The following is a 15,338-nucleotide window of genomic DNA, read 5'->3' as shown; positions in this document are numbered from 1 at the left end:
TGCATATATTGATATATTTATCCCATTTAAAAATGTTGTAATTTCAATGCCTGCTGCAACAATTTGCTTCCACTGTAATCAATGGAACTAACTACTCTAGACATGATAGTGGCGCATACTATTTTTATGCTCCGAAACGGAGAACTTCATGTGTGGTCCCTGTGTAGCCCTGGCCTAAGGGTTTTGCATTGGATCTATGCACATCCATCCACACCAGAGCTGCTGTGCTCAGAGCTGGTCATAGACTGGGTAAACCCAGCCGATCTGCCGGCGATTGGATTTCGCCCTGCAGTTCAGGCTGGAAGCCTCCACATTTTTCTGCTGGTGCACCCGGATCGTTGTTCTGATTGGTTGAAGGACTTTCAAAATGTGTATAGAGTCTTTTAGATGCCTGTTGATCATGCCTCTTGTGCAGTAGAAAATACAGAGCAGACTCCTCAGACTAATGTTCATTCATAAAAGATTGAGCTTGGTCTGGTGATGGTCAGGCTAGGCTGCTCACATATTACTGTATATCCTGTATTTTGTCTGTGCTGCTACATTTTACAATACATTTTAATACAGCATATCTGCCATTTTTCACTTTTGGGAGATGATTGTTCACACCATCAACTGTGCACATGGGATATTGACGGATGATTATTTTTTGTTTGTTTGTTTGTTTGTTTTCTGAAGCATCTAAGTAAGTAGATATGATATTTTATCTGAAAAATGTGGCAGGTTAGATAGATAGATAGATAGATACTGTATTGATCCCCAAGGGGAAATTCAAGGTTGAGTTGTGCATCAAAACAGACAGTGCCAATATTTCACAATACAAACTTTATGTCAGGTCAGAGTTAAGGTTTTCCCACAATTCTGCAATTTGTTTGTTTAGTTAGTTGTTTTTGTCTTGTGTTAAAACCTCCATTATACTGAATGAAGCTTGTGTTGACTTTTCGTTGACTTTTATTGTTCACATTACAGCCATGTTTGAGTACGGTTTCAGTTGCAGAGGCCATTCAGTCAAATTGTATAGAACACATTTGTCATCTGTTCTGTGGTCGATGTGCATCTGTCTACAGTCAGACTACAGTTCTTCTTACAACCTCTCTCTGTAAATTATAGGTGCAATATGTCATCCAGGGCTACCACAAAAGAAGAGAATATATTGCCGCCTTCTTGAGTCACTTTGGAATGTGAGTTCCTTAGTCCTGTGCTAATGTATTGTACATGTTTTCTCTATTGTATGTAATTCTACATAGATTGGAGCATTATGTTAATTAAGCAATAAGCCCCGAGGGGTCGTAGTTTACACTGATTTTAGAACAGCTGAGGCGCGTTGTTGGCAAGACGTGTGCCTAAAACCCCTTTTTAGCTGTTCCTCCCTCTGCCAAGCAACATTGAGACGCAGCTACTCTAACTTTTGAGTAAATTGTGGTAGCGCATTACTATGGAACGAAATGCAGTGTATGTTTGTGTTGGATTTTACAACAGCATCGAACGCGATTCAGCCAATCACAATCGAGGACCGAAACTGTCCGTTTTAGAACATGTAATAATAGCACTGGTTAACACTTAACTTGGATAGTCCGCCCACAGAGACTTAACAGATCATGTGAAGAGTGACCTCATGCTGTTGCTCAAAAACAACATCACTCCATGGCCCTGACCTGTGTGTTTGTGTGGCATGTGTGGGCGTGTGTGCTTTGCGTGGTGCCCTTACATGCATGTCTGTGCGTGTGTGTGTGTGTTTGTGTATGTGTGTGTGTGTGTGTCTGTGTGTGTGTGTGTGTGTGTGTGTTTCTGTGTGTGTGTTTGTTTAGGGGAGTGGTGGAGTATGACGCCGTGGGTTTCACTAAACTCACACTTCTCCTCATGTGGAAAGATTTCTGTTTCCTAGTCCACGGTGAGTGACTTTCAGTAGATTGAGCCTGAAGTCTGTTTACGACATCAAAAAAAAAGTCCCTCCTCCCACGCCGACTGACCTCTTCTCCCTCCGCAGTGGACCTGCCTCTTTATTTTCCGCGAGACCAGCCCACCCTGACTTTCCAGTCAATCTACCACTTCACGAGCAGCGGTCAGCTCTACTCGCAGGTGCAGAAATCCTACCCCTATAGCCCACGCTGGGATGGAAATGAAATGGCCAAAAGAGCCAAGTAAGTCATCGAATACATAATCCAGTTAATAGATGCATAGGATTCGACCATTATTGTCATATGTTAGTCCTTGCCTGAGGCACACTGTATATCCACATTTTCTACTGATGGTTTCTAGAATTATTTTTTTGTTGTTTTCTGGTGGCCATAATCAATCAATATGACATGACTGGGGAGTGGATTTGGTAAAGGACATCGCCATAATCTCAAACTGCACTTGCTGGTGCAGTTTGAGATTTCCATTGACCTCCCTTTGACCTTCTGAATGTATACAGTACATTCCCTCATCTGTGGGTCTATAAATCCTTTAAAGTTATACAGGCTTTGCACATTGTTCTGCAAGCATTATCCCGTTTTTGTTCTTTGTAGAATTTATGCATCATCTACAGTAGATTGGTTAGCGCTTCGTGACTATAGTGCCTGAGATTATAAAGAGGATTATGATTGGGGTTTTTGAATAGAGGTTTGGGTTTGGGCAGGGCTTGTCTGGGCCATCGAAGAATACTCAATTTACTGTTTTTGAAACCGTGCCAGTATGGCTTTAACCTTGTGCCGTGTCTTTTAATTAAGCCTTAGTGTTACCACGGACTCTGACAGGTTCTCTCACCATAGTGGGATTTGTTTTCCCATTTATTCTCCTTCGGAATATGGAAAGGTTTCTGAGTCCACGCAGATGGGAAGCATTCCCACGGCATGACGTTATCATTGCAATGCTTTTCCCCACTTGAGCATTTGAGTCACTTTGGGCCATTTACTGTAGTCCTTGATGTCTCTGTTATTTCACATCTTGATTGATGACTCTTAGACAGAGTGCTATTTATATCTAGAACAAGACCTCTACTCTAAACAACTCATACTGTATGTGGTCATTCTCTTTTTTTTTTTTTTTTTTTAATTCAGTAGACAATCTGAAAATACTGATGCTGAGTGTGTCAGTATCTGTTGTAATCAAGATAGATGATGAATACCGTGTGTATTGAATAACATAAATACTGCATGTCTTGATTCTCACTCCTGTCCTCCTCTCCTCCTCTCCTGTTCCCGTTCTCTTCTCCCCTTCTCTCTCTACAGGTCCTACTTCAGAAGCTTTATTCCTCAGTTTCAGGAGGGTGCGTTTGCCAATGGAAAACTATAAACTGCTCGCCTGACTTTGCCTTCTGTGCGCGTCGGCGCATGTCGATGTTTGAGTCGAACGTTTTGAGTTTACCGGTCCGTGGGACATTTTTGAAAATGTAGCGCTTATGGTCTGTCCTTGGAGGTAGCTATCTGTAAAATTGAAAACATGGAAAAAAAAGGAGATACGCCTGTGCTGGGGACAGCAATAACAGAAGTGTGAATGCACGCGCGGGGACCACAATAACAAGAATTAAATGTCTGCGCACTACTGTGCCAGCGGCAAGCATGGAGTAGGACCTGTGAAGACCTTTTGGGGAACTTTAAGGATCTTACTGACTGGACGTTGATTTCATCTTGGGATCTGCTCCCAAAATGAAATAAGTTGTGTTGCATATTACCTGCTTATGTAAATCAAACAGAAAAGCTACTTTCTTAGACTACAGTATGCTACACCATGGCCAAAAGAATGTGTAACTATTCTAAATCTGTGTCACTGATTATGTTGAAAGATGGTTTGTAATGTAAGATTTCTTTGTCGCTTCACACTGTTTATAAAGTACTATATCACTGACATGATTTTCCTACTCGTTTTGAGTTTTGAACGGGCCTGTGGAGTACTGGGTTATAGCTGGATTGATCGGAATTATCAGGAACCCAATTCTGATGATGATCCTGTGATCAAGTGTTGAAGTGCTGAACTCGTAGCAAATCCAAGTAAGTTAAGTTGGGAAGTACGCATAAGATCAGTACAAACTGTGCTGTGGGAGTTTGTAAATCTGAATCTACTAGGCCCACGTTGTTTCTTAACGATCTGGAGGCAGGTCACTTGTGTAGGAGTTATTAAAATGATTACTAATTTGAGCTATGACGGCCAAACGTATATAAATATCTGATTTGATTTGTTTTCTGCTTTCGGCATTGCAATGACCTTAAGAGTTCTTCTCCTTTTAAAACATCTGTTTCTAAGTAAGTTAATAATTAGGCGATAAGATGCAGTCTCCAAAACCCATTAATTCAACTGTACACAGGTCTATTCTATTGTGCTTATCAGTCTGCTGAGTTGGCCCCAAGCCCAGGTTTGGAAGGCTTTCTTTAGCTCCTCCACATTGGCCTGAAACATTCTTCATCCATGGGAAGGGCAGTGTGTCAACATAAGGTAAGCCAAACAGTGCGATAAAGAGTTACTCCTCTTAAGAGTCGACTGAAAGACACGGTTAGGTCTTTAATGTTCTGTGTTAAGAGTTACTGTAAGGGTGTAGATTTTCTTTTAGTAGAGATGTCTCCAAATGAAGGATTTAATACAGGCAGAGTAACTGTTGGAAAGGCATTGTGTGTGTGTGTGTGTGTGTGTGTGTGTGTGTGTGTGTGTGTGTGTGTGTGTGTGTGTGTGTGTGTGTGTGTGTGTGTGTGTGTGTGTGTGTGTGTGTGTGTGTGTGTGTGTGTGTGTGTGTGTGTGTGTGTGTGTGTGTGTGTGTGTGTGTGCTGTTGTTTTCATCTCTAAACATGACTATCATTGTCAGCAGCCTCTCTTGGCCCGAGGGCCAGCCCTCTGCTATCTTTATTATTTGTAATGCGGCGACTGTCACATTGAATTGGGAACTGCAAGATGACTGTATCTGGGGCATTTATTGGCTGCAGATCCCTTAATAATAACATGTTACAATGTGAGATTGTTGTTTTTTTACTCATATAACCTCCCTCTGCCTATACAGAGAACAAAAGGGAGGATGTGGTAGTTCCCGACTATAAATATGTATCCCTGAAACAGTTTCCTCTTTCCTTGGTATTTATTCTAAAAATAATAATAGACATTAATTAACTGTCTTCATTAAACCATGTATTTATCGACTAGTTTTGGCCTCCTACGTAACATACCATGACCCCACCAAGATGTGTGTGCAAGGGAGTTCAGCCTACTCTCTGTATCAAAATGAAGAAGTAGATGGCTTAGCCCTCAAATAAGTGTTGCTGGAGCTGGGCTGTGAAGATGACAGGGAAATACTTTTTTTTTTTTTGTCAGCAGCACCAGAGGCCTTGTGCTTGCCAGCTCTGGGTTTAATTCCTCAAATCCATTAATCCTGCCTTATTTCAGAGATCTGTGGCAGCAGGCTGGGAAAAATTAAGGAGTTGAAGCCAGGGCTGATTTAAACAAAATTGTGATTCAGTAATTGGTGTAACGTTAACACCCCTCGGCTGTTTTGCACCTCTGGTAGTTCATGATGGGCATCACATGGTGATGAAGGTGCTGCACACAATATCCCTCCATTTACATATTCTTGAAATGTGTCACATTAGATGTACACACAGGACAAGGACATGTTGTTTGCTAGCTGTTACACAAGGTAAAATGCATAGCAACATGCTCGCTTTTTTACAAACAAACGTGTCATAAACAAACAAAAAGAAATGTGCATGTTGGTTCTTTAAATAGTGACAAACATTGAGTTTAGTTTGTTACATTAATTTCTCACAGGGACAAAATGTACAAAATGCCACAAAGTTCATTCAGAGTGTGCTGGTAACGCACTTAGTGCCCATATAATCAAGAAGAATGGGTTCGTTCACTGTGCAGCTGGTAGTATACTTGGATGTTCACAAACGCTTGGACAAAAAGCAAGTACATCCCAGGCCTTAGCCTTCACAAATTGCCCTTTGACCTTTGTATATTAAGTGGTTAGTTTCTAACGTCAAGATGTCAAAATCACTTTTCAGATTATCCTGTAACTTCACTGTGGGTTTTAGTGCCACCTAAGAAATTGAGAAAGAGCTCAAATAACAGGTGCATGGGGGAAAAAAAGGGGAACTTGATTGAAAACCACTTTGCCACTCTGAATCACCACTATTTCATGAGACAGTAAGTAGACGGGGCAGAGGAGTGCAGGACGCAACTGGAGCGAAATGGGGAACATTGCACAGGCCTGAATCTGTCATGACGAGGCACACGCCTCCTATGCCTGTTTACAACGGCCAACTTCTCAAGCTGTCAGACCAGGCTAGTCACTTTTTGGAGTCTCCTTTAGTTATCGCGTTCCTCAGGTGAAACTAGTCGTTGGAGGAACAGAAAAGGTGGAAAACAATGTGTGGTATATTTATTTATTTCTTCTTTATATATACAACTTCTTACATATTTCACCGCCTTTTTGTCTAACTCTAGGCTATTTCCAGTTCTAACGTGTGGAAATTCAGAATGACATGAGGAGGAGGATTTTTTTTTTTTTTTTTTTTTCTTCCCCCATTTTATTCGGGCTTCTCTTTCTGCCTCTTGCCTCTTTTTTTCTTTCCTCGGTGGAGGAGTGTGGGGGCGGGAGAGGATTGAGGATTGTGATTTTCTGTAGTGGTGGCGCACGGGGATGTGGCTTGAGTTGTTGACGTGAGCCATGTTTGGGATGATGGAGCTGAGAGGCTTAGCTAATTTGGGAGTGAGCGCGAGTGGAGGGATTTGGCGCCTTTTGTTGCAGCCCGTTTGATCTAAAAGTGCAGGAAAAATGGCCCTGAAGATGTCATGGAAATTAGAGAATTACTGTTCTCCCCCCACATTACATTGCAGAACCACAGCGCATGCAATTTTTAGAATTTTGTAGATACCAACTGCTGTAATAAAATTCTGATTGTTAATTGCCAATCAGGCTCCTCCTAGTTTAGCATCGAAAATCCAGAAGAGAACACTACTAAGCTGATAAACATTCAGCCAGGATCTGGAGCTGATTTTTTCCCCCAGTATGTTTTGCCAATTTTGAAAAAAAAATAAAAAAATAAGAGAGTGTTGCTTTAGGCTTGAATTAATAATATGAAGGCTAAATGTATGGTAACTACTCTCAACCAAAGAGTAGTTGCCATACAAGAAAGATCCATGGCATGGAAAAAAACACCTTTGTAACAGAAGTCCAATATTTGCAATATGATTAAATTAAGTCACCATTCATTGTGTAATATTTTTGGATATGAGGTAAATATTTGGTTTTCTAATGGACATCATGAGATTTTGTAGATACTGTGGATGAGCTCACATTGTAGTTTTAGTGAAATTACACACAGGCCAATGCATATCTTTAAAACCAACATCTACAGAATATGATGCATTTGTGTATAAGAGTGGGTTTGTGTACGAGTATTGCATCAATTCTGAAAAGTTGGCTACATACGGTTTAGTTGCCTTGTTAGTTTCAGCATCAAAGAAGTTGCTCACCCTACTTTTACGTGACTGAAAATCTATTGTGCCCCCCTGCCAGCTCACCCCTGTGGACCTGTCAGTTAGAATTGACTTACATCTGACTGTGGGCCTGTCACAATGATAAGAGACATATCTTGGTGGCCCATCTCGCAGCTACACCTGTCAGGTGGACTGACAGCATAGACTGAGTCATAGAGTCACGCATGTACAGGTACTTTTGAAATAATGGGACAGGACGAGGCTTCAGCCTATGGAGCTGCTGAAAGATGTGCATGTAAAGAGAAAACACACAGATAAGTTCATTCTGCTTGACATGTTTTCAGGTCTTCAGATATGAAATGTGTGTTTTGTGAGTTTCCAATGTGAAATAGAAGGTGTAACTTCACTCAATTAACATGTGAAAGATGAGAAACCCAAACTGTTTACTGATTGTATTATCCACTAATATCAGAGAGCCTTTACCACAGAGAGACTCTGTCTCTGAGAATCATTGTGTTTTCTGTTATGAGCAGCCACTTCCATGAATGTATTTGTTTACAGTTTCTGCTGATGGATGTATTAGTGCTGAGCATTTTCAGTCCAATTGAATCGAGGAGAAAGGATCATTGCGTAAACAACAGCATGTCACTCCCAAAACAGTGTTGGAACATGTTGACCTTTGCTTGTCCCCCCAAAAACAGCTGAGGTAATGCCCTTAAGTAAGGTCAGAGGGCAGAAGTACATGCAGCAAGTGAGGCAGGTCAACATAAAAAAAAGGAGCGTGGTGAAGGATGAAAGGAGAAACATAGGGGTGTGGAGGGTGGGGGGAGGGGGGTCATGCACTGCCCGTGCCAAGTGACACAAACCCCCTTTGGCAGCCTAATTAAATTTTCCACTTTTCCACACTCGCATTAAGCCTCCATCCAGCTGGAAGGAATAACCGCACAGAAGGAAGAGACCTCAGGAAAGGACTGATGCCACCCTCTTTCTCCTCCTCCTCCTCGTCTCCTCTAGAATATGTTAATTTCTGCCCACCTCTCTGCATCCTTTCCATGCACAGCACAGCGCAGTGCAGAGTAGAGTGTTTGGCCTCTGTGTATGACCACTGCATCGTCAGGTCACCGCGCTTTATTCCAACAGCCGGTTTTTACCTCCTCTACTAAAGGCACAGGCTACATACAGCAGTGGGGAAATGTATCCTCCGTCTCTGCTTGGTTTCTATCCTGCCATGTCTATTCTCACCATGTCTTAATTGCCACGTTGCCAACTATTTTGGCTTTCATATTAGAAATACAGTATAAGGAAAATAATCGTACATTAGATATTCACCGCTACAGGGTAAGAGTTTATACTTGTCTCCCGGTTTCTCTCATTTCCCCTCAACATAAGGGTGTGGGGGTGAGATTTCAGAATTTAGTATTACATTCATTTCAATGTTCAATTTTCAATGTTCATATTCTGTAAGTCGCTCTGGACGATAGCGTCAGCTAGGCTGAATACCATAACCATAATCATATGGTGCCATATGCTCCAGTCTGTTACGTCCCAGCCTTATTGTCAAAGAGAATGCGGGAGATAGCACAAATCCAAGAAAAAAGGAGTCAGGAAACAAGAAATGGAGGAGAATGATTGAATGAATGAATAGGAGAGAAATCAAAACTGCCTCAGAAGAAAAAGAAGGCACCATCCTAGAATCTCCCTGCACAGCGATCTCACAGCACCAAGTCCAGTGGAGTCCAGCTAGGGACCAGTCAGTGTACTCAATTTACAGGCTGCCATGGCAACCTAGGAGGATGGGGGATCCATACACAGAATCAGAAGGAAAACACTCATAGCATGTAATTTGTTCTCTGCTGATTGTTCTGTGCTTTCTCTTTGATGTATAACGCTGAAAATGTCAGCCCATGAAGAGGAATTTGCAGCACGCTGAAGTGATGCTTGAGATGATTAGTGTTCAAACCAGGGGGGGGGGTCAGGATTTGGAGGGGTTAGCTTCAGCCAGTTAGCATCGACCAGCTTTAAAATAGCTTCCCTGAAGTGCTCACTTCTGCCCACATCTTCATAAACAAGCCAGTGAGGAGCCACACCACTCGTGCACACCAACCTATGTTGTCTATGTGGATTGGCCGATGTGCTGGCAATTTCCTGAATGATAGGATCAGCCAATCCACATGGACAACGACGCCTAATTGGCTTGTTTGTGAAAATGTTGGCAAAAGAGTGCAAATGTTGGATGCCATTTTTTAGATGGCTGCCACCCACTGTGTATAGTTTTGACTGGCTTATTAGGCGGCCTAGCAGCGGACATTGAAATGAATGGGACTGGAATTTCCTTCCCTTCTCCAGGTCTAGTAACTCCATGGGTCGTACCTCCTACAAACTGAATTTTGGTCAACAATTTCTGGAACATCAGAATACCCATGAAAGTTGCTGTGCTTGTAGCCCCTCAAGGCTGATAAGGGGTCACTTCCAGGGGTCACTTCATGCAGTCTCCTTCCAGAGCCGGCATGACATTCTGCACAAGATCATGGACGGTTTGTGCATGTACTGTAGGTCCTACTGTAGGTCTAGGATCATCCCAGCCCTTTACAACTCATTTGTGGTGTAGCGTTACCTATTGAGAGGCATCAGTGAAAAAATAATGAGCAATCAGCAATATCTTGTGACACCTCATGACATTTGTAGGATGTAGATGTACATGTAAGATATGTGACCTTCTCTGGGTGCATGTAAAGTTTTGCGAAATCTGTAGACAGCATACAGATCTACAGTATGTATATAAAATCAAATCAAATCAAATCAGGCTTACTGACTTGCGTATACAACAGGGTGGGAATTTCGTCATTTTAGGGGCAAGGCCATTTGGCCTTCACCTTCTTTTTTTTTAGGGGCACCAAGGCCACATGATAGGGCACAAAGGCCACTGAGTAAAATTCGATGGTTTTACATTTCAGGGTTATCTCGACACAAATACATAGACCCGCTAGCCGCTGTAGGCTTTGAGAAACACTAACACAGCCTCAAACTTCTTTAAGTTGAGGCCCAATCATGGCAGACTTTGGGGTCATAGGGCCCATCTACACATGCCTCACCCCACCCCCCATCAAATCATCATATCACAATTAGTATTATGCTATATTGTTAGACATGCACTTTCACTTCAAAGCAGTCAATGTTTGTGCCAAAATTATTTACAAAAAGTTTGTGAAAACTATGCACATCAGGGGTGTGCTTTACTAATGTAAGATAGGCTATATAATTACAATAGTTCATTCTTTTGCATGTTTGCATGAGATACTTCTGAAAACAACAGCAAACATGAGTGCCATTGTTTTGGGGTGTTTCCCTCATGGAAGCATCATAAGCCGTTTTCAGACAGGTTTCTGCACATTCTGCACGGGACGATTCCGTATTTGACACCTAAGTCAGGGGCATAAAGGCCACTGTGGCCTTAAGATGGGTTTTTTTTCAGGGGGCATCAAGGCCAAAGTATAGGGCAACGGCGGCCATGGCCTCATGGCCTTGGTATAATTCCCACCCTGGTATACAAGGAATTTGGTCTCTGCCTTTATCCCATCCGTGAATTAGTGAACACACACAGCGAAGACACAGTGAGGTGAAGCATACTAACCCGGAGCAGTGAGCTGCCTTCATACAGCTCGGGGAGCAGTAAGGGGTTAGGTGCTTTGCTCAAGGGCACTTCAGCCGTGGACTAGAGGGATCGAACCGGCAACCCTCTAGTTACAAGCTCAAAGCCCCAACCAGTAGGCCACGGCTGCGAGGTGAAGTTGTTTTTGCATGTGAAATTCATCCAATTACTAGAATCCCAGGAGCCAATCACATTGGGCATTGAGCTATAGCTTCATACGATGACAGACACAACCAATGACTGTGCTTGAGGGGGACAGTATTATTAAATGACTGCATTTAAAACCCTGGCTTGCTGGGCAGATGTTTTTGCTGTACTTCTGAAAGGCTTTGGTAGGAGTTTAAAATAAACCAACTAGTTTCTTATTCAGGATTTACCAAGAAGAATTCACCTAGGCCTACTAACTAAGAATACGAAGTTGTTGAATAAGGCCTAATACATGTGTAATGACGCGTAATACAGACTTTATTGAGCTCTAAAACGTGTTAAAATAAAATGTTACCAAGATGTCTATAGCTGTGTATATGTTGTAATATCCTTCGATATCCTTGCCCTACGTTGTTCCTATAGACCCCTTCAATGTTGGTAAATGTCCAAGGTATGCACTGTCATTGTCACCCCAGGAACGCAAACTGTACCTTAATAAATTAGTTTTAGCTAATGGCGATTGTCTGTCCGATCCTGAGCTAACAACAGAATGGGTAGACAACGTTAGCAAGTGGACAGAGATTCATTGGCCCACCATATACGGCTATCTGGTTGACAAGCCCATTGTCTATACACACAGAAAAGGAGAGCAAGCAGGCATTTTTCTTGACGTTTCCTTGACGTTCCAGTCAATTCCCACACACACAATTCAATGGGATGGCAAGCTTTCTAACCCCGATAGGCGTGCACATTTTTCTGTGACGTGGACCATGAAGGGGTCAATAGGACAAGATTTCTACAATATATACAATATTTCTATTTTGTCCCAAAAATAACTATAAGATCCCTTTAGCTATTTTCTTTAAGGGAGAGGTTTAAATCTGAACTTGCCTCTCGAACTTGCCTCTCGGAACTGAGTGCATGGCATGCATAAAGCCAGTTATGTTCCAGCATGAATTCATTTCTCTTTTGCTGACTATCTCGCATTCCCCGCAATATTAACATTCTACCCTTTTTCTGTCTCTGAGTCCTCCTTATTAGTTGCCACGGAAACCTGCAAATAAAATTTGCAGAGATAGTCGGTTGTCTAATCAAAATCAGCTGTCTTTGCCAGGCTGGAATCCATGAGACATCTGTGCAGAGCCTGTGGACTGTTTTAGTGCCACTGGTTATGCTGTGTACTGTATGTCATCTTGTCTCTTTATACTTAGTATACCTTATGTATTTATTTAGCATTTACTTCACACATCAATATGTATGTAATGTTTATTGTATGCTGTTGTTTTAAGACAAAAGTGTCAGCTAACAAACATGAGCATGAACATATTTAAACCTTATCTGATACAGCATGAAGTATTGCATCATCTCATGAATCACAGAATATTATTTTGAGTGCGTCATGTTGACTGGGTAAAGGTGAAGAGGACGCTGCTGATTTTGATAAGTATGTAAGGGACACTTCAGTCTTCTCAACTCAGCTCACATGAGCTCAGCTCAGGCACGCCGCTGGATTGCAGCAGAATGCGGAGTGAAGAGATTATGTTTGTGTGTGTGTGTGTGTGTGTGTGTGTGTGTGTGTGTGTGTGTGTGTGTGTATGAAGGACGTGTAAGATCTAGGTCAAGGAGCTAATCCAGGTGCAGCAATATGATCCTGTGGTAGTGGCTGGGGTTTGAGATTCATTTGCAAAAAGGCTGCTTTGTTGGTGATTTTGTGTTTGCTGCTTTGGTTCATTGTTGTTGGTGTTTTTATTGTTGTTGTTGTTGTTGTTGTTGTTGTATTCAATATCTTGTGTACTGTTATCAGTCTTGGTAGTTGATTGGACATTGTGGGGAAACCCCCCACGTATGGCACAAGGATTCTAACATCTCTCCTGTGTATATTGGAAGAAAATCAGATCACGAGAACATTTAGGCCTTTTCCATTTTTTTTGGCAATGAATACAATGTGTAACGTGTCGTCAAAAGCACAACGTCATTACAGTACATCTAGTGAGTAACTGTGCAGATTATTCTGGATTAGCCTATATAACCCTGCTCAGTGTCAGACAGTGTACTTACTACCTGTTTTATTTGATCAGCTATATTTTTTGCACTGTACTTTATACCTTATGAAGGTTATCCTCTTTTTAAGCCGCTTCGGACAAGAGCGTGAGCTGCATGAATACATTTAAATGTAACAATAAATAAAAGTTTCTGTCCATTTACCTATTTATGTTAATTAATATATTTTGTTTTTCATTTATCTAACCATTGTACTTTTCACTTTAAAACATTATGAGATGAATAAAGGATTATCCCATCTTATCAACAATTTATGACATTAATTAAAAACGAAAAAAAAAAAAAAAAAAAACGTTACTGATTTGCTCATGTTGAAGCAGGCTGGTTTGCAATCGTCCTCTACGCTTCTCAGGTAGAGATCATAAATGTCTGGTGCCCCTGTGACATTCAGGATGGCTGAACATTCACGTCACTTCCTCATACTGATTCCGCCTAACGTTAGGCTGCCTGCTGTCGCTGACGTGCATCATACAGATTTAATGTAAACCTGCAGCTTAATAAATAGACAATCAGTGCAAAAGACCTGTGGCTCAGTGTAGTCCTCTTGTGCACATAAAGACGAAATCATCCAATGAAGGCCTTCTGAAACATTAATACATTAACAGATGGACATGGTATTGTAACAGATATAAGTGTGTGGTGTGTGTGTGTGTGTAAAAAATATTAGTAACTTACAGTACATACCATATATACAGCTCTGAAAAAAAATTAAGAGACCACTGCACATTTTTGTGATGTCTTCCTATGGTTGAAATTGGCAGTGGTCTCTCAATTTTGAATGTGACCGTCAACTCATTCCAAAGTCACTCAGCAACCGTAGGATAACATCTGAAAAATGTGCAGTGGTCTCTTAACTTGTGTGTGTGTGTGTGTGTGTGTGTGTGTGTGTGTGTGTCCTATATGCCAAGATGTAGGCCTACTGAGATGCATGACATAAACAAGATAGGATGCCATAGCCTACATTAAACAAATAAATAAAATCAAATAAATAAAACAGACAGGATGCCATTGTTTGCCTAATATAACGGCTTGAGCTCTTAGAACTGCCTTCAAGCATATCCTTAAACGATCACTGTCAGCCTATCCCTTTACTAGTTGAATGCATGTCAAAAATATTAGTGCCTTTGCCAAATCTGGGGCATAAACCCAAAATAGGACCTACAGAAAATGGGATTTTTAGTGCCGCGTTTCCGACTACTCAATCTGGACCCTAGGCTACGTTTCACAGTCACTGATAATTTCATAGCTTGACATTCTGTTTACAGACAAATCGGTCCTTGATTTAACACCAGCATGTATATAGCCTGCATCTACATAACTAGCACAGCATCTAATATGGTTTTGGTGGAATTGGCGCACAGAGGATCTCTGAATATTCCCATTGGTGACAGCACACTATTGTGCTTCAATTGGAATTTAATTTCGAGTCTGTATAGGCATGCCGAGACTACGTTACCCTGTTTTGATTGACTTTCTTAATTCCTTTTTAAACTCTGAACTCTCTCGCCCACAAAGTGTCAAAGTCCAAGCCATGACAGGCTAGGCTTGGTCGAGACAAAACTTAGCAGAGCAATCTTAACCATCACAACTGTTTTAGAAATATCCTTCAGGTTGCCTATCGTTCTCTCTGCGGTACAGTCTGGGACGTATATATCAAACAACTAGCACCTACCTACAGATGAAATAAAAAATGGAGGATGGGAGGGAATCCCTCCCTTCGATGACGTGCTTTTTCAACTTGCCTTTACCAAGGAAACCCACACGCGTGTTCTCTGACGCAACTGACCATTTTTGGAAACATGCGTCAATGGACGAAACCAACTATGAAATGTGTTATCACATGAGTTATTTAGTGCCAAATACTGTCTCAAAAAATAGTATGACATGCATATACGATGTTTCCATTAATACATATGTATTTATAAAATAATAAAATGTTTATTAAATATGTTCATCGTATAGCCTTAAGTGTGTAACATCTTAATGCTCTAGTGTACGCCCTCGACGATGACGTACCAAGTGAAGTTGGCGTTGATAAGCAGAGTTGCAGAATATAGTGTCAGTGTGTGAGTCATAG

General features: G+C 41.5%; 1 protein-coding gene across 3 annotated transcripts in view; it reads left to right on the top strand.

Annotated features, from left to right (window-relative positions):
• Positions 1-3,825, top strand: part of babam2 (BRISC and BRCA1 A complex member 2) — a 33,736-nt gene extending 29,911 nt beyond the window's left edge. For all 3 annotated transcript variants that reach the window (XM_062523790.1, XM_062523789.1, XM_062523788.1), the window contains exons 9-12: positions 1,108-1,178; positions 1,806-1,888; positions 1,985-2,138; positions 3,210-3,825. In XM_062523790.1, coding sequence (XP_062379774.1) covers positions 1,108-1,178; positions 1,806-1,888; positions 1,985-2,138; positions 3,210-3,273 — 372 coding nt within the window. In that variant the 3' untranslated portion in view covers positions 3,274-3,825. The remainder of the gene's footprint in view (positions 1-1,107; positions 1,179-1,805; positions 1,889-1,984; positions 2,139-3,209) is intronic.
• The last annotated feature ends 11,513 nt before the right edge of the window (positions 3,826-15,338 follow it).

This window comes from Sardina pilchardus, chromosome 20, assembly GCF_963854185.1.
Source record: "Sardina pilchardus chromosome 20, fSarPil1.1, whole genome shotgun sequence".
Lineage (NCBI taxonomy): Eukaryota > Metazoa > Chordata > Actinopteri > Clupeiformes > Clupeidae > Sardina > Sardina pilchardus.
Note: the sequence above shows the minus strand (reverse complement) of the source record. Positions and strands in the feature narration are given on the sequence as shown.